We start from the raw sequence: 20,013 nt of genomic DNA on the forward strand, positions 1-20,013 counted from the left end.
ATAAAAACGACGTTACATGCGTAAATCCTGTAGTTTTTGAAACTTAACTTATGATTCCAATATATAATGCCACCCGGAGTTTGGGATAGTAGAACTTTTGAACCTGAAGCGATACACAAATAATGGTTATATCAAAATGAAGCCTTGTCCATGCATATATTTTTAAACTAGGAAGCAACGATTGAAGTACACTAGGAACCACACAGTGTTGGCAGATGTAACCGAAAATGTAACTTTTTTTTTTTTTTTTTTGCAAAACATGTAAATTGACTCATAACTCATACGTATCGATGTTCTGTCGTTAATTATCAGTTTGTTTAGTTGGAGTAGCTTGGAAACTATGGAGGAGAAAAAAAATAATTTTTCATTTCCACCGATAACTAATCGTATGTGGCCTCTGTAAGGGGGAACTAGGGAAATCGTAGTTTTCATAAATTAACACTCTGAATTGGCAACTTTGCTGATGTTACAGTGCTCAAAAGATGTGTTAAGAGCCTGCCTTACTAAAAATAACAAAAAATTTACGATTTTTGTTTTGCTTGTTTTTCATAAGTGAAAAGACATAGTAAAATGCAACTTACCACAATCATCAAAAAGTAGTTCACAGCAAACCAAAACAACACAATACGTAACCAAGTGCAATTGAGATCGTTTCTCTAGTTGCTGCCTTAACTTAGATTTTAGGGAAATTGTTATTCTGGCAACACTGTAATTTCTATGGATGGCAACACTGAAAATTCTTCAGGTTCATATTTTCTGTTGTAGAACAACATTACCTATGATTGTAGTAAATTACATTTCATTATCTCGTTTCACTTATGACTAAACAAGCAAAAGAAAAATGGTAAATTTTGCATTATTTTTAGTAAGGCAGGCTCTTAAGGATCTGTCGACATTATGCAATTCCTGAAAACAATGAAAAACAAACTTTGAAATTATTATGATAAAACGTTTACTTATATGCACACGGCAACACATTGGACACTCTATATGTACCATCCTGCAACAAACGGATAATTGAAAACATTTATGATTTTATATTATTTTCCGTATAAATGTTCAATCTATACGTATTTTCTGCATGAAAGACATAACTATACCTAATATTTTCCATAAGTAGAAGCCGAGGCTTTCGCAGGAATTGTTTAAATCAGAATACTTGAAGGGGATACAGTACTTGGCCAAGAGCCAATAACAAGCAAGATGTCTCAGCTCTTGTTTGTATATTAGAATGTACACTCATGTCCAAAATAATTGTCGCATGTCTATAAATATGTTGTTGTAGGAATATAATTTGATAACGAATTCGCCCGGTATTTCTTATAATGTTAGTATGTGTATAATTGGCAAAGACATGTATGTAGCAAATTTCGTATCAAAAGAGCAGTAAATAAAAACAATAAAACTAAAATAAAACTCTCTTCTTTATTTAGCAACATTTTGTTTTACTCACTCTAATTTTCGTATTTGTATTTCTTTTCCTATGAAATTTACCACAAATATTCATTTCCCGATTATACACATAGTATCAGTATTAAAAATGCCCTGTAAAATCATTATTAAATTATATTCTTAGAAGAAGACAGTTATGCGACAATAATTTTGGACATGAGTGTACATTTCTCCTGCATCTCATAGTATCTGATGAAGCCAAAGTGTTAGTTGGCGAAACTGTAGCACGCATGTAGTTTATTATGTGAATATATTGTTTTGCTTAGCAAATAGTTTGTTTGTGTCTAAAGAATTATATATACCTAGGCGGTTAAGGATCTCATATACAGATAGAAGTATGTAACATATAGCTGACGTATATAACACGTATACGTATGAATATGGGGAAGACTTTTTGATGTCAGACATTCTGCAGCGGCACGATGTGGCATCTAAGCGGGAAAAAAGGCAATACGTATGTAGCATATGAGTAACGTATTCTGCAAACAAATTTATGTAGTAAACATATGGATTCCGTATATTTGTATAATATACCGCTGTCCGGATAACGGATTTTTATCAGTGCATGTTTTTTTTAGAAAAAAATGATAGAGCTAGATTATTTTTATGAAGATAAAAAGTACAGAGAATGCGTAAGATCAAATTTTCATCATACATCAATAATTTTCCTTTAAACAAGTACAGTTTTATTTAGAAAGCAAGGGTGCCTATCAGGGGGCCAAGGTGGGGCGATGAACCCCCCTAAGAGGAAATTATACTTGGGAATATTGAAAACCCAATAGTATTTTTACATTAGTTACAGCAAAATTTGAAACTATAATTGAAATGTCGCTTATACTTGCCCCCCTTGGAAACCACAACATGGGCGCCCTTGTTAGAAAGTATACAAATGTATATTGAGTTAGGAAGTTTTGGGGGATTCGTACCCGGTTTACCTCCCGTGGGTCCGCCCCTGCTTCTTTTACGAAACACTTAAGGTTGATTTAAAGGGACAAGTTTTGCCGATAGATGGCACTACTGTCTTCGTCTCTGTCCCATGTGTTTTTTACCTTTCACGGAAATTCACGATTTCTTTTACAAATTTCAATCTACAGACTTAAAATTTTTAGCAAAAGAACTTCATAATCTATCGAATTCAATAATTCGTGCCGATTTTAATTTAGAATTTTCTTCATTGTTGAAATGACTTAATTGTTAAAATGGATATCGAAATCTTTAACAATGGAACTGTTTCAACAATTAAGAAAATTCTAAATAAAAAAAAACTGGCACGGATTGTTCTCTTTAATAGGTTATGAAGTTCCTCCTCTAAAAATGTGAAGTCTCTAGGTTGAATTTTTAAAGAGAAATTGTAAATTTTCGTAAAAGGTAAAAAATACATGGGAGAGAGAAGACTGTAGTGAAATCTATCGGCTAAACTTGTCCCTTTACACTAACCTTAATGAGTCAACTCAAAGATCTACAATAAGTTGTTCGCTTGCTAAACACCTCTACCATCGCCATTCCTGCCCCTGCTTTTATTTCACGTTCACTCTTCATGTATTCAGTAATAATACAACCTAGCTGTGTTGCACTAATTAGAGGTAACAATTAGCTTGTATCAAGTCTTTCTTAGTGAATACGTACTTTCCCAAGCTTCTCTTCCTTATAAAGTGAAAGCAAATCGTAACTCAAGATTCCATATTCGTCTTCCAAATTTTGACACCAAATCTAATAAGAAGTACATTAATTCCTTCTGTACAACCTTTACTCTGGGCTCATTAGACTGGTTCACGAGAGATCACAGCTCATGTTTCGTTTAGGAACGCCTTGGATGAACATGAATTAAATCAACTAATTAGGGAAGAACAGCACGAAGAAGCAATGAAGGAACAGAATCCATATGAAGTCACATTTTGATAATTTGCATAACAGAGAGCGCCGGAGGTTACAACGAATAGTCTGCCATCTGTAGGAGAGATGCAGTACTAAGATGTCTATCTTGCGTCGACGTTATCATGCAACAGTGATTGATTGCCTGCTTGCAACAATGAGCGATTTAGACGGTCTCAAGTGAACAGTTGAAAGAAGCACTTGAGAACATATCCTCTCCCTGACTCAACCTTTTAAAAATGATCTGGCTTCGTTTAAAAGAAAGAAAAAAAAAGAATAAAAAAATAAGACCAAGAATTGATGGGAAGAATATCTTAGGCGCTTTAAGATTAATCGCTTGAAATTACTTAGCAACAATGACCAATAGATGGCGCCTTGTTATATGCTTGTCAAATGCGGCATCAGCGATCTTTACAAAGGCCACAGACAGTTACAATCAATACTACAAGATGTTCGTTTGTCTTCTTTTTCTTTAATTTCATTGTGGAGAAACATTTCTTCTCGTTGTAACTTAATGATCTGAGAAAGAAACCATGTTCCTGTTGTTGATTTTTAGTCATATTAGCTATATATATATACGGTACCTAATTTTTATACTTATAAATTAGTTTTCTGTTTTGAACCAAAGAGTGGAATGATTTTCTTGTCATTTGCAAAATGTGTGATTTTAGGGATTGGGTCTTATCAAAATATTTAATGTTCAGCATCAGGGGCATCCCCACGCAAGGGCGCCCATGTTGTGGTTCCCAAGGGGGGGCAAGTATAAGCGACAATTCAAATATAGTTTCAAATTTTGATGTAACTATTCTAAAAATTCTATTGGTTTTCGATATTCCGAAGTACAATTTCCTCTAGGGGGGCGAGCGCCCTACCTTTCCCCCCTGATGGGCGCCCTTGTCCCCACATAAGAGTCACCAGGGTCAGAACTAGTGATGGTCAAACCGATTCAACTCTGAGATCGCTGCTCAATAGTTCGCTCACTAAAATGAATCGATTCATTTGAACGGCTTAGTGACTCCCTTATATTTTTACAACGGGGAGAAGGGGGAAGTTAAAAACTAAAATTGTATTATCAGACTAAATGCATTATATAAAACAAATTTAAAAGGTATAACCACAATTTTACATTATAGGCATACTGCTATTAAGAAATTTAACTTTTAAAAAAATCACAGGAAGTTACAATTTTAGACTAATGCAAATTATTTTAACAGATGTAACACACTAAAATGCAATTCAGATACAAAATACCATACAAATTAGACTAAATAAAATTACTATTAATAAGTGTGAAAATACATCATAAATGCAAAAAAAACCTATATGCAAATTACAGCCTAAACGAATCAAAATACGCAATGCAAAATATTACAACTTTAGACTCAATGCTATAGCAATACAATTTTAGAATTGCTGCAAAAGTGTTACAACTTTAAACTCAATGCCAAAAATATTATAATTTTATTACAACATCGTGAGAAACTAAATTTTTCCTAAAAATGTTGGCCACCACTCCCCTCTTAGAATGCACATTTCAATCGAAGTAACCAGTTCCTCCGTGGCTAAGCGGTTAGCGTTAGGGATGGTATCGAGACGAGACGAGACGAGACTTTGTACAGTCTCGGTCTCGTCTCGGTTGATAAATAACGGTCTCGGTCTCGGTCTCGTCTCGAGTAAAAAATCACCGTCTCGGTCTCGGTCTCGTCTCGGTCAACAGATGCTTGTCTCGATCTCGGTCTCGGTCTCGAGTACCAAGTCTCGGTCTCGTCTCGAAAGTCTCGAAAGTCTCGAAATAAATAGTGTGAAATTAAAATAGTGAAAGTATTATTCTCGTACAGTCTGTCGTTTCCGCTTATTTTTTCCTTTCATTTTGACTTAGAATTATGATATGGTGTACCTCTTCATAGCTAATTTGCTAGTGCTAATGCTTTCCATGCGCGTATTCCAGGTTCAATGATCAGTGGGTATATCACCCTAAAACCCTAATAGAACCCATATTTCACTTTCAGCAATAGACTTTGTCTCATATAGCCTCAGAACTGCCTATACAATTAAACTCTATTAAATTAACTCCAGTACTATACAGTAGTTTATTTCCTTCCTTTGAATCAGAATTGTTCAATACCTCCTAACGGATAACGTAACACATAGCAGCACGAATGTATTTAATCGTACCGAAATTGAAACTTTACAATTTCTCACTTATTATTCAATACATTCTGCTTTGACTGTCATTTTAAAAACAGAATATAACGTTCATTATCTTAACAAATAGGGTAAATTATTACTACAATATACGTATTTTGTTTGAAATTGATGAAATGCTTTATTACCATTTCACATCTCCGTGTTTAATTGACACTTTATAACACGAACGTCCTGAATCTTGTGGTGGGAGCTATTACACTCATCTTTGCTATGTGAGGTCTCGAAAGTCCGATGTTTCGCATAATTCGCGTCTCATTTTAAGTGCATTCTGTTTATTATACAAGTTCATAAGGTCGTAATGCATTACGTAAGCACATATCCACTGCCGTAACATAGAATAATCTTATTCCTGAGCTCTCAACGGTGCATGCAATCTTTGTTCGAGAAAACTAATCTTGCTTTCCTTAAGTTGAAATTTTATATTGATTAAAAATTACTTGCGAAACATGGACATACATATTATATAAGTATATAGGTAATTCGAGTTATCTGTATCTATTTTTTTCTCACTCGCCAAAACAAGTGATTCTTAACTTTCTAGTTTTCTTTTGTGTTAATTTTCGTAGTTTTGCTGCAACATGATGGATTGAATAGTCAAAAATACTTTTTTCGTTCTACGACTTTCATTAAATTTTGGATCCATTTTTACCCTACCTTACCTAGTAAAAGTTATGTATATAGTCTTAGTTGAGGAACCAGTTTTTCGCTTCTGTAAAATTACGAAATTATGACTTGGTTTATTTTACCTCCGAGGTTTAGATATAATAAAATCATCACCACCATCATAATCAACCATTATCAATCCATTGCTGGATGAAGGTCTTTTCAAGTCTTCTCCACAACTATCTAACTTAGGCAATTCTTTTCCAGGCTACTCCTCAGTGGCTCTTGATTTCGTCACACCTTCTTGTATGCGGGGGTTTCCTAGGCTGTTTTTGTCTTGTGGTGTCCAGTCTAGAATTGTTTTCGTCCGTTGATCATAATTTCTTCTTGCAATACGTCCAGCACATTTTCCAGCTCATATTAAATTATTTCATTAGCATCATCAATATTCATTTCTATATATTTGGGCTACAAATAGTTCGAATTCGCTACTTTCGGAGTACAGACACGCTACTTTTTAATCTTCGAATCTGGCAACACTGACTGAATGATTTAAATTAACATAATGTGAGAACCCCCATTTGGTCTAGCGTCTAGCACTCTTGATTTCGGTTCGCGTGGTCTCGAGTTCGATTTCCGGTAGGGGTAAATTTGAACGACCGAAGTGGTTCGGATTCCACTTATAATCATTAGCTCCACGTCTCCTTTAGCCGCCCTAGCATAACTGTGGGACGTTAAACTAAAACAAAACAAAACAAAAGTGAACACTGTGTATTACTAACTGTAAGTCCTTGAATAATTGCATATAGCTATGTGGTATGGGTCGAGTTTGATGTGATCGGTGGTCAAACTAAAGCAAGTGAAATGTAATTAGTGTGTAATTAGAACCTTTAATTAAACACGGTCTTAATCTGCAGTGTACACCAGGCCTAAGGCTTAGGGGGAAAAACTAGTGTTACTTAAAATGTATCAGTTACATTTAATTTCAGTTACAATTTGCATTTACATGTATTGCTGGAACGAAGACTTAAATATTAACATTATAAGTAGCCCAAAGACTATGAAAAACGTCTTCTCTTGAAAGCATTCTTGCACCATAAAACAAACTACGAGTAATTTTAAAATATCTTGCAGTTCATCTACATTATTTGTACATATTTAGAATAATATTTAGCAATTTATTTAAGTGGGCAACGCTGCTTAAAATAATGTAACTGCGACTTGTAATTAAAACCACCAAAAAATATTGTTGTAATGTTATAGAAGCAAAGGAAAGCAATAATCATTATAAAAATTTAATACAAATACGTCATTTTAAGCAGTATAACAATCACTACCAATGTGTTTGGTATCTCTGAAACGATGTGAAATAACAGTTGTTGTAAATGGCGTTATAAGCATTTAAGTCTTTTGGAAGCATCTGCATGATGAGACGTGATATGTCAGCGCGTTTTCGAAGTAAAGTCTTTAGAAACATCTAAATTTTTCGTTTCTTGTAACTTTGTTCCCTCATTCATTCGAAATATATTATCCCATGATCACAGTATTTGAAGCTAAGATACAGTTGATGCGCACTGCACCGTCCATGCCATTTGAGTTATTAGAGATTTCCAAAATGTTGATGTTAATGATACTGTGTTGTCCTTTGTTACACTAAATAATGTATGGGCTATTGTGGTTTTGTTAAATAACTAAATTAGAAATATGTAATACTTTATGTAGCGCAATTTGAGAAAATGCAACATTATTTTGCTTTTAGCAACATTGTTTATCTAGTGATGTTGCAGAGTATCTAGAAGAATTTCCCAACTTGGTACAAAATTTAAGCATTTTTAATATATATATCTTTCGCAGATCATACAGGAGGGCTATAGGGACTATAGCCCCCCTTAACGCCCAGGTATACACTGGATAAAATGAGTTTCAATCCTACTTTCTTTACACTTTCTTTACACCATGGTTTAGCCCTTCCCTTGATCATATACTGGGTCCACGGATATCTGTATATATTTAATCTTTCCACGGAGATATCTCGAAAACGGTTGAACATAAATGAACCGAAGAAAAACTCAAATAGGAAATGCCATGGGGCACACCGAATGGTGTTGTCGCGGCGCCTTCCGGGGCCACCCTTCATGGGGTACCAGGGCCAAACTTTAAAATTTTAATGGAAACATGGGGCGAGTAATACCTCGTTCCATAGATCTTTAAAAAGTAAAAAGCGTTGTGGTAAAAGATTTTTCATATTGGTCACCGTATTCAAGATGGCCGCCATGATATGGTGCCTGTATCTGATAAAACGTCCAGTACCACTAATATGAAAACAGTTGCAGGTAAACGAACAGTCAGAAAGTGAAAGAGAAAAGGCATGGGGCGCGTCGATTAATGTTCTCGCAGTGCTCCACGGCTGCCTTTCAAGGGGGCCAAACTTAGAAATTTTGAACCGAAATATGGGTCAAGTGATACGTTGTTGGATAAATTTTGAAACACTAAACAGTATTGTATCAAAAGATTTTTCATATGGGTCACCGTTTTCAAAATGGCCGCCAAGACATGGTGCCTGTATCAGATAAAACGTCCAGTACCACTAGCCTCCTAATATGAAAATAGTTGGAGATAAATGAACAGAATAAAACTCGTATAGGAAAGCACAGAGAGTATTTATCATTCCACGGCTCGAGTATAATGCAACGGAGAAAAAGATTATTAAAGTATAATTAACATTATGCAAAAGAGGAAATGATAGAAAATTATCTTTCCGATCTCTGTCCGTAAGTGGGTGAAGCGGGAATGAATGGTAAAATCTCAAATGAGAACCTCACTTTTATTTGCAATAGATATGGTTTGTCTGAAGCACTTGTGTGTACAAATGACTGGTGCTATAATGAATAAAAATAAAGTGAAATAAGGCGAAATTCAAGTTTAACAACATTTTGCCCGCCCCTGATAATTTAACGCAATGCGTGCAAGATTTTTGGGACATATCTGCATCAGTATGTACCGTTTCGTTACTAAGGATCACAACTGAAATTACCGTTGAAAGTTATTCGGAATGTAACTGTGGACATCTCAGTGAAACTCATATGATATCACATGCAAGAAGACATGAAGGAAAAGAAGCGAACCAATATCATGCAGACGACTGTTGAACAAAACCAACGTTTGTAAACATTGTTCTAAAATTGCGTTGTTCGACAAATTGGTTTCGCATTTCAGTTGATTCATTTTTGCATTAAACTATTGCCTGCAATCAAAATGGAAGGTACCATTTAACAAGAATTTTACATACTTTATCCCATTACAGAGACATTTATCTCTTATTAAAACACATTTCAAATAACTTTGTTTCGTAGATACAATTTGCAAAAACTAAGGCTCTCATTTGCAATTTCACCGATCCTTCCCGCTTCACTCACTTACGGAGTGAGGTTAGGATAAATTTCTAGGAGTTAAATTTCTTCCTTTCCATTATGGCACTTTCACTCTAAATATCTTTTCGACTGTTGCAACATTCCCGAGCTATAGAATGATAAATACCCTCTGTGATTTCCTATTCGAATATTTTTTTCTGGTGTTTTCATATTAGTGATACTGGACGTTTTACCTGATGCAGGTACCATGTCTTGGTGGTCATTTTGAAAACGGTGACCCATATGAACAATCTTTTGCAACAGCTCTATTCAGTTTTTTGAGATATGTTGAACGAGGTATCACTCACCCCATGTTTCCATTTACAATTTTGAGGTTGCGCCCTGGGCCCCCATGAAGGGTGGCCCTGGAAGCCTCCGCGACAAAATCAATCGATGTGCCACATGACATTTTCTATTTGAGTTTTTGTTCGGTTCATTTATGTTCAACCGTTTTCATATTAGTGGTACTGCACGTTTTAACTGTATCTGATAGAGGCAACATGTCTTGTCGGCCATTTTGAATACAGTGCTCGATATGAAAGATCTTTGGCCATAACGCTTTTTAGTTTTTCAAGATCTATCGAATGAGGTACCACTCACCCCTGGCTTCCATTTAAAATTAAAGTTGGGCCCCGGGAACCTATGCAGGGCGCACCTGGGTGGCACCGCGACCATATATATATATATATATATATATATATATATATATATATATATATATATATATATATATATATATATATATATATATATATATATATATATAAAGAGAGAGAGAGAGAGAGAATTCTATTTGCATCAGCAGTGGATTTAGTTTCTGGAGAGGCTTGAGGAACCAGTAAGAAACATTTGCGTTGTACGTGCAATGCAAAAAATTATCACAAATTTATTTCGGGAGTTCGGGAGGGGTTTGAGCCCGATAACCACCCCTAAATACGCCAATGTACATCAGTCAACCGCTCTCATATTATCTAACACAGCAACGAAATAAATTTTGAGTGAAGGCAATTTTAGTATCTATCAATATCAATATTCGAGACGAGACCGAGACTTTCGAGACTGACCTAAGTCTCGTCTCGGTCTCGTCTCGATTTATAGAGGTCTGTCTCGGTCTCGGTCTCGTCTCGGTTTTTAAAAGTCCGTCTCGGTCTCGGTCTCGTCTCGGTATAAAAAAGTCAGTCTCGGTCTCGGTACCATCCCTAGTTAGCGTACGCGCCTTTGGTGTGGGAGACCTGCCGTTCGATTCCCGGCGGAAATTCATGTGGTTCGGGTTCCACGTTAATAAGTAGGTCCACGTCTCATATAGCCTCGCTGCTGAAATAAAATAAAATATTTTAGTTTAACGTCCCATGATTGTGCCTTGTAGGCTAAGGGGACGATGATTAAAGCAACTGAATGATGATGGAAGAATTTGTGAAATGAGAAAGTGGGAGGAAACGGCGTATTCTGAGAAAACTCACGGACACGACGTGCTCCACTACAAACTTACTAGGCCGGGTACCGAACTAGGGACCCTACGCATCTGAGGTAAGAGCTTTACCACTGAACTACCATGCCTCGCTACTGAAAAGGACGCTAAACTCAAAACCAAATCAAATGAGGCCTGTAGCCAGCCCAAAAATGTAGGGAGCCCGGTAGAAGTTAGGGAGAGCGATCCAATCATATTATAGATTTGACTGATTGATTTTGAGTTTTACGTCTCGTTCAGCAGCGAGGCTATATGAGACGTGGACCTACTGATTAACTAGGAATCCGAACCACATGAGCTCCCTCCGGGAATCGAACCCGGGTCTCCCGCGCCAATCATATTATAGTTCATCACCATATTATAGGTAATTTGTAAGAATACCGTGAAAATTTCAGGGGGAGAGTAAAAATTTAGAGGTGGCCCGGCTCGCTTGCCGCCCGCGAATACGGGCCTGAATCAAACCAAAGTAACGCAATAAAAACAATTCGAAGTAGGTGTTAACTATATACAAAAATTAATTTTCAAAGGTTCAACTGTTTTCCCGTGATTTGATTATAAGATTCTTGTCATTTTTATATAGATAATGGATTTATTGTGTCAATAATATAATATTACAGTCTAAGAACTGTTTTAAGTACAGAAAATATTAACAGGTGCATCGATTCCATCCATTCCAACCCTGTGTGCTTCCATATAATACAGTTATGTTGTAAATACAACTTACGGGAAATACGTTTTGAATTTTGTACATCACAGACTTAGGAATTTCCATATATATTATACAAGTATCTTAAATTACCCTTAAGTAGACCTTCGTTATTTAAGCTGAAATTACCTTTTGCAACGAAAATAATGAACTAAGACAGTCAGGATCAATATATTTAAAATTTACTGTAATTATTACGAATTTATTTGAATTATATATGCTCATTTTAACATACCATTTCCCTAGAGAACTGTATAACACATACTTTTGTTTAATACTAACAGTTGCACTCAGTTCTTATCTCTACTGGTGGTGCGATGTGCACTCTCGTTCTCATTGCTTACTGTTTATTTCTCAAATCAATATTCAATTGTCTACGTGCGATTTCAAGCGCAGATCCAGGGGAAAGAAAAGAACCGGCTCTTCCGGGCTTTTACGTACTTCACCTACTCCAAGGGCACCGATTTCTCTGTAAATTTGGCGGGGGGCCCAATTAGATGCAGAAGGTATATATATATGAGGATTTCAAGACAATTGCATTCAAATTGTACCAAATATTGTATATTCATAAATACAATAGGGGGGCCCACATCCCCCCGGCCCCCCAGGATCGGCGCCCTTGCCTACTCTCCCATTCTGTAAATTCGATTTTAATTGGTAGTTAAAAGTTTACGCTTTATATGCAAAATATTACTGTGAGTCCAATTGCCACATTAAAGTGCTAAACATTTACATTGTTGGTACTCTTTTTAATTTATTCACGCTGGAGGTACACATACACTATGACAACGCATATTTCCCGAACTCGACTGAAGAGGCGCTCGCCTTAGCGAGAACCAGGGAAACCACCCGTCAAGAACAGAAATTGACTGAACCAACCAAGATTGAAAAGCAATAGAGCGGTTCGCAAGTGAGCGATCTACAAGATTCACGTTCTCCAAACATTGTCACTCCTAAAGAATAGTTAGTCTCTTCGAGAGAACAGTGGTTCAAAAAGAATCATGACTCCTGAAGAACTACAACTCCCGAAGAACTACGAGTCCCTAAGAACCACGACTTCCGAAGAATCACTCTCCAAAAGAACAACGACTCCCGAAGAATAACGATTCTCGAAGAATCGTTGTTCATTTCTAGAGAAAGACTCGCTCACTCATCCAAAAGAGTCGGTCAGAAGAGCCCGCTCACTCGCGAGCGACACATCACTAGTCCGAACTCCTAAAAGAACTTTGTAACTCAACTTATATATAAAAGTAACCAAGAAAGTTCTGTCGCTTTTTGTAGAGATTTGTGTTCCTTCCGTTGGCTCTCACACCGTGAGTTGAATGCGAATGGAGATAAGGCGAAGGTCAGTTGTTGGTGTGGGTATATCCAACAATACTACTTGGTAGTGGCATTTCAGTTACACCATGAACTTGCGTAAGGAAAGAGTGAACATATCGTCATATGGGTGTGTATGCTGTACGAGTTCAAACCGGGGTCAAACGCCGCTGCAGCGGGGCGGAAGATATGGCAGGGCTTTGGTGAGGGTGTCATGACTACGCGGACAGTGCAGTGATGGTTTAACAAGTTTAAGGACGGTGACGAAACACTTCGAAGATGCATCACGTGCCGGAAGACCAACACATGTACAAAATGAAGATCTGCAGGCAGCAATTGAGGCGAACAGTGGGCAGACACGTGAGGAACTGGGATTATAATTCAGTGTGGGTAGAGAAACCATTCGGCAGCATTTCCATGAAGTTAGAAAGCACTACAAGTTGGGTCGATGGGTCCCACATGACTTGACTTTGCGCCAGAAGGCAACGCAAGCGAGACACCTGTGTTTCTTTGCCGTCTGGTTTGAACAAGGAGCCATTTCTGGACAGGGTGTGAACATGTGATGAGAAGTGTGTCCTGTGCGAAGTTCCACGGCGCCGTCATCATTGGTTAGCATCCCATGAACCGGTTCCAAAACAGCCGAAACCAGCACTGCACCAGAAGAATTTTCTCCTGTGTGTTTGGTGGACTACTCGCTGCATCGTGCATCAGCAACTGCTACCAGCTGGTCAGAATATCAATGCAACTGTGTACTGTCAGCAGTTGAGCCGTGTCCAAGAAAAACTCAAAATTCTGGAGCCAGCACTTCTGAATCGCAAAGGGGTCCTCTTGTTGCAGGACAACACTAAGCCCCACGTGGCTAGGTTGACTCGGGACACCATTCTAGGCCTTGGATGGGAAACACTATTGTATCCGCGACACTTCCTGGACATTGCAACGTCCGATTATCACCTGTTCCATTCCTTGGACAAATACCTTAGAGGACGCCAGTTCAAATCTCTAGTAGAGGTGCAAAATGCACTTGATACCTTCTTCGCTTCACGGTCCACCAATTTCTACCGCGATGGAATCCATGGCCTTCCAGAACGTTCGCAGAAGGTCGTCGATACTGATGGGGACTATTTTTTGATCTTCCAGGTACATCTTAGGTGACATATCGATGTTCGAAGTTGGTAGGTGAAAAAAAAAAAGAACAGAACTTTCTTGGTTACCTTTATGGTTCGACACTTCCGTAATAAAACTGTAATTGTTTAGCAGATAATTGATTACTGTAGCCTAAAGATTTGGTCTTACACTTACCTCATCTATGCTCTGTCTTTTCTTATAAAAAAAAATAGTTTTGTTTAAAATTACTTTTCTGAGAATAAGGGTGGTAGTACGTAGAAATTACTTATCGTCTTTTGGAATGTAGAATTGATTCCTCTCCTCGGACAAAAAATTTCTGAAAAAAGGCTACTTGTAGTATTGGACCTCTCCTAAGAAAAACTTCTGAGTGCGCACCTATATAACATCACACGATCAGAATTACCTACGTGATCATGCGTCAATGTGTTAATATATGATATTTAATTGGAAGTTTGTTCAATACCAATATTAGCTAATCGTGGTTGAAAAGAAAAAAATCATTCTTTAGAGTGTAAAAATAATTCATGGTATTTCAGTAATCTGTGCCGTCTTGATTTTCTTTCATGCTTCTCAGGGGTAACCTCCCCAGTTTGGGAGCCAGTGGAGTGTTGGATCTGTTAAAAGTATAAAACTATTACGAAGTGTTGTGATTTATCTCATAAATATTGAAGCGTGGTCACCCATTGAAAAAAATAAATAAAGGTCATCGCCTATGTTGTATACTATCATCATACTTACACGAAGGTAAACTATATTACATTTAGGAACATACATTGTGTTTCCGCTACTATTGGTGCATTGTAGAATTTATGATCCCTTATATCCAGAATAAAATTTACTATAGAAAGCATAGATTTCTTAAAAGCAAGACCAAGACCAAAACTAGGTGAGCAAGACCAAGACCAAGACTGGGTGTGCAAGACCAAGACCAAGAACAAGGATTCCAGTGCAAGACCAAGACCAAAACCGGATGTGCAAGACCAAGACTACTCGGGTCTTGGTCTTGGTCTTGCATTTGCTCATCACTAGTGGTTTTCAACCTAAAATGACGGAATGTTTCCAATAGCATCAGCCGATTGGGCTCCAGACTGGTAATTCGCCAATCTTAAATAAAAATGCAGCCAGCCAATTCAGCAGCGTGGCCGAACGAAACGCAATGCCATAAAAAGATGACATGGGAGACGTTCATATTGTTGTGCGAGGGAACCTTGAACACTTTTAATCCATTCCGCAACAATTCTGTATTGTGTGTATGGTGAGGGTCCAAGGGAATAGTCTGGTGAACTGGAAATGATGCTTGTGGGCATGGTGAAGGTCGAAGGGAACAGTTTGGTGAACTGGACACGTTGTTGTGGACATGATTAAGATCCAAAGAAACAACTTGGTGAATTGGAAATATTACTTATGGGCATGGTGAAGGTCTAAGGGAACAGTTTGGTGAACTGGAAAAGCTTGTGTGCGGGCATGGTGAAGATCCAAGTGAACAGCTTGGTAAATTCAAAACGTTGCTTGTGGGCATGATGAAGGTCCAAGGAAATAACTTGGTGAATTGGAAACGTTTCTTGGGCATGGTGGAGGTTCAATGGAACAGCCTGGTGAGGTGGAAACATTGTTTGTGGGCATGGTGAAGGTCCAAGAGAATGTCTTGGTGAATTAGAAACATTGATTGAGAGCATGGTGAAAGTGAACAGCTTGGTGAATGGGAAACGTTCCTTGTGGACATGGTGAAGGTCCAAGGGAACAGTTTGGTGAAGTGGAAATTTTGCTTGTGGCATGGTGGAGGTCAAGGGAAAAGCCTATTGAATTGGAAACGTTGTTTGTGAGCATGGTGAAGGTCCATGTGAACAGCTTGGTGAATTGAAAACGCTGCTTGTGGGCATGGTGAAGTTCCAAGGGAACAACTTGGTGATCTGAAAACGTTGGTTCTTCATTTAACATTATCAGCATTATCTGTGTGGAGTCCAAATGACTGATACAATTCGAAAACTCCATGATTTTATGTTTAAAATCAACTATTTCCTTCTTCTTTTCTCTCTTTCCATTACCTCGTATCTTTACTCAAACAGAGATAGCTTATTGCCCCGGTGTTTTGTTACACCCTGTATAGTAGGAAATAAAATGGTAGTTTGTGCGCTAATCATTCGACTACATATTGCAACTTCTACTAACTATAATCACCAACACTATAATAAGAATGAGTGAATTTCTTCTCATATTATTAAATTAAATATTTCAATTTAACATATTACCAGAATGCTCTTTAGGATAAGCGAGACAATGATTAGAGGAACCTAATGAAGAATTGGTGGAATGATAATGTGAAAGGAAACGAGAGTACTTCAAGAAAACCCACGGACGCGGTGTTGTCCACCACAACCTTACTTGGTCGAGGATCGAACCAGGGAGTCCACAGACGAGAGGTAAGAGCTCTACCACTAAGCCACTATGCCCCCCTACCTCTCCCTAGTTGAATAGAGAGGTAAGGAAAAGGACGAAATCTTATCTCGGGACACTGGAACGATTCTTAAGAACTACTTCTTACTATCTCTTACCGATTTTGGTCTGGTACCTGTCGACAGACGGACGGACGATGTTCTATAATGCTTCTAATAATTATGCATAGCATGGTTTATAATAATAATAATAATAATAATAATAATAATAATAATAAACTTCGCCAGACAGTAAAAAGAACCATGCACGAGAAGTTTAAATTTCGTCTAGCAGATGTCAGTCGTTGAAAGGTGTTTGCTGCACCGATACCGAAATGCGTTCACACAGCTGCGTACAATTACACCAGCAACATTGGATCTAGTATTCAGGTGCACCGCGGAGAGATGGCAGCTTTGCTTAGATATGGAGGGCGATCATGTCGAATTGCTGTGATTTCGTTAACTTACGGTGTCTTCTTTTAATATTATAAACATTTCATTTGAATTCAAGTGTTTCTTCCGAGAAATGATTAGGGACTTCTCGGGCACCCTGTATAGATATTGGATGGAATTAATCGATTCAAAGTATTCGCCTAATCTGTTTCAATCTCTATTTTTTTACTTTCACAGACGTTAACATAGTTTTCAATGTGCATAGCAAAATAATTTGTTGTGAATCAGTGGTTTCAAACTGAACTAACGTAGCATTAAGTGTGTATGAAGTGTCTGTACATAACTCAATACTTTATCTAACAGTAAGATCAACTAGGTCCTATAACCAACTTTGCTCAGAGACTTTCCGTACTCTATTCACACAACTCGTCTTAGCTCCACAAAATTCCAAACTCACGAGCCTAGCTTTCGAGCACAATATTTGAACTTGAGTACGTATGTGACCCAGAGATGGCGTGGATCAATGAAAACTTGACCCATGACCCATGAATCACTGACCTGTCACCCACGTGACCCAGCATGACACTGTGACTTACTCTGATCCACGATCCACCTTGACCCACTCTGATCCACGATCCACCTTGACCCACTCTGACCCATCACACACAATGACCCACTCTGACTCATGATCCACGCCTTCCTCTCTTTACTGACTAAAGAGTTTACACTTATAATAAAACAAGGCTGTGAAAGTATCATTAATCGGAGTTTGAATTTCTACGGTCAATCGCTCAAGCACTACTCTTGTTTCAATACCGGTGGATCTGATCTTTACGATATAAAATGGTAAAGTGTTTGTCATGGGCCCAATTATTCAATTACCATATATAATTATTCTTTGTTGAATTACAGATAGTTTTCAGTGGAAACTAGGATGAAATTTGAGTCTCGAACCAAGGTAAAGTAAGCCAACGTAAAGAGAAAGAGAGAGAGAAGAGTGTAAAATTCGACTGTTTCTCGAAAGCCAAGTAGTGTCCTATTGCTAATATTACAATTACAAATGTCAATATCCAAAAGTGTCTTAAGTTCTTTTTTACTTAGATATGGCAACTTATCTCAGGTAAGTAAATATAAACAAATGAAAAAGGAAAAAATGGAGAACTTGAAAGAAAAAGGTAGACAAATTCACCAGTATTCAGAAGATGATCTCGACAAGGCACTAAGCAGAGTCTGTCGGTGGGTCAGAGTGGGTTATGGTGAGTTGGTGGGTCAGAGTGGGTCGCGATATGTTGACCCACGATCCACTGACCTAATCACAAATCTTGACCCACTTGATTCACGACCAACTTACCCATTCCATCCACGAATGCTATAAGTGGATAGCAAACAGGAACTTGACTTTATATTTTTCAAGTATTAAAATATGAGTCTTTAAGAAAATTACTGGTTGATATAATTTATATCGATGTTCTCCGATATTTCCACATTTATCGATGTTCTGATTTATCAATTATATTTTGATATTTTGTCGATATCGAAATTCTGATATCGAACAGTCTTGGCCTAAGTCCGAGTAAGCGAATGCAGGTGTACGCTAAGTCAACACGTGTACCCCATTGAGATGACTAAACATAAATTCATTTCAGGATATGAGCCTAAGCTCGAGTGAGCCTATTTGATAGTAACGTAGCATAATTACTAGAGACCGGATGTTAGGCAAAATGCCTATTCTTTAATAATATTAAAGATAGCACCAAAAATAATGTTTCAAAGTTTATATGGTGGGTTATAGTTCCAATTTAAGCCAATTTTATTTTGCCTATTTCGCCCCCCTTACCCAAATAATTGCTTTTGTGCCTAATGTTACCTATTCTATGCATTTTCTTCAAAATAAGACTTTATTGGGGAAAGTGTATAGTTTAGTATTTCAAGAAAGAATTCTGCCTCTTTCGAGGAATGCAAGTGTTGTTTGTAGTGATAAGATGTCGTAAAACGTTGGACTGCTATGTGCACTGATATAGTGCTGTAAAAGTTTGGACTCCTATGTGTACTGATAAAGTGTATAAAATTAAGACTGTTATATGTGGTGATAAAGTGCTATATAGGATGTATTTACCAAATATATATGGAACACATGTCAAGTTTCGATTTTATATGTACAGTAAAAGAAGATATTAACCAACAGGTATGTTTCTATATTCTTTGAATTATTTATGACTTGAATTTATTTTTTAATTGTATTGAGTATTTAGTGCTAATTCTACTGCCTATTTTTTTAAAAATTTTAAGTGCCTCCTATTTTCCAGACTTTTAATGCCTAAACATACGGTTTCTAATAATTACATTTAAAAACAAGAAAAATAGGATATCATATTAAAAAAAGGAAAGGTGAAATTTTAGGAAACATCCATTAAGATAATGACATTACACCATCCATCTTCGTAAGTACATTTATTAAGCGACAAAGTTCTTGTATGACAAAGATATAACTTTAAAATCATTTGAGATATTTCATCAAACATCCAACCTTCTATTCCGGTCTTCATACTTATAGCTACCAAAAGGTTTGCTATTTTCAAAGTTGTTAGTCGCTGTAAAAGATCCATAAAGACCATATGGACCAATTCCAAAAGGCAAATAACGACCATATTGACTTAGAATGAGTCCTAGATATGGGTTTCTATATAGGCCAGCACCATACAATCCAGCATTTCCTAGCAATCCATTCAGAAGTAAAGTTAACAGAGGACTGGAAGTAAAAGATCCCAAAGAGCCTCCAAATCCTCCATTTAACAACCCAAGACTGCCACCAAATCCTCCGCCAAGTCCTCCCAACAATCCGAGTCCGCTGAGATGTGAGCCTGCAGGTTCCAAATCACTCTTTCCTGTTGGAGGTGGGGGTTCCACCACACGTTCCTGTTTTTCTGTTTCTCCATTAGATGGGAAAACAAGCATCCAGAAAACGAACACACCCTAAAAAAAGTAATAAAAATAATTATGGATGATCTGAGTTTGTTAATTGAAGCG

The 20,013-nt window shown here is 37.4% G+C and overlaps 1 protein-coding gene across 1 annotated transcript in view; it reads right to left on the minus strand.

The window, feature by feature from the left end:
• Positions 1-19,429: 19,429 nt before the first annotated feature.
• Positions 19,430-20,013, minus strand: part of LOC145662210 (uncharacterized) — a 38,201-nt gene continuing 37,617 nt past the window's right edge. Inside the window, exon 2 of the mRNA XM_081727544.1 lies at positions 19,430-19,959. Coding sequence (XP_081583670.1) covers positions 19,501-19,959 — 459 coding nt within the window. The 3' untranslated portion in view covers positions 19,430-19,500. The remainder of the gene's footprint in view (positions 19,960-20,013) is intronic.

The sequence above is a fragment of the Thermobia domestica genome, chromosome 10 (genome assembly GCF_964235325.1).
Source record: "Thermobia domestica chromosome 10, izTheDome1.hap1.1, whole genome shotgun sequence".
In the NCBI taxonomy this organism is placed as follows: domain Eukaryota; kingdom Metazoa; phylum Arthropoda; class Insecta; order Zygentoma; family Lepismatidae; genus Thermobia; species Thermobia domestica.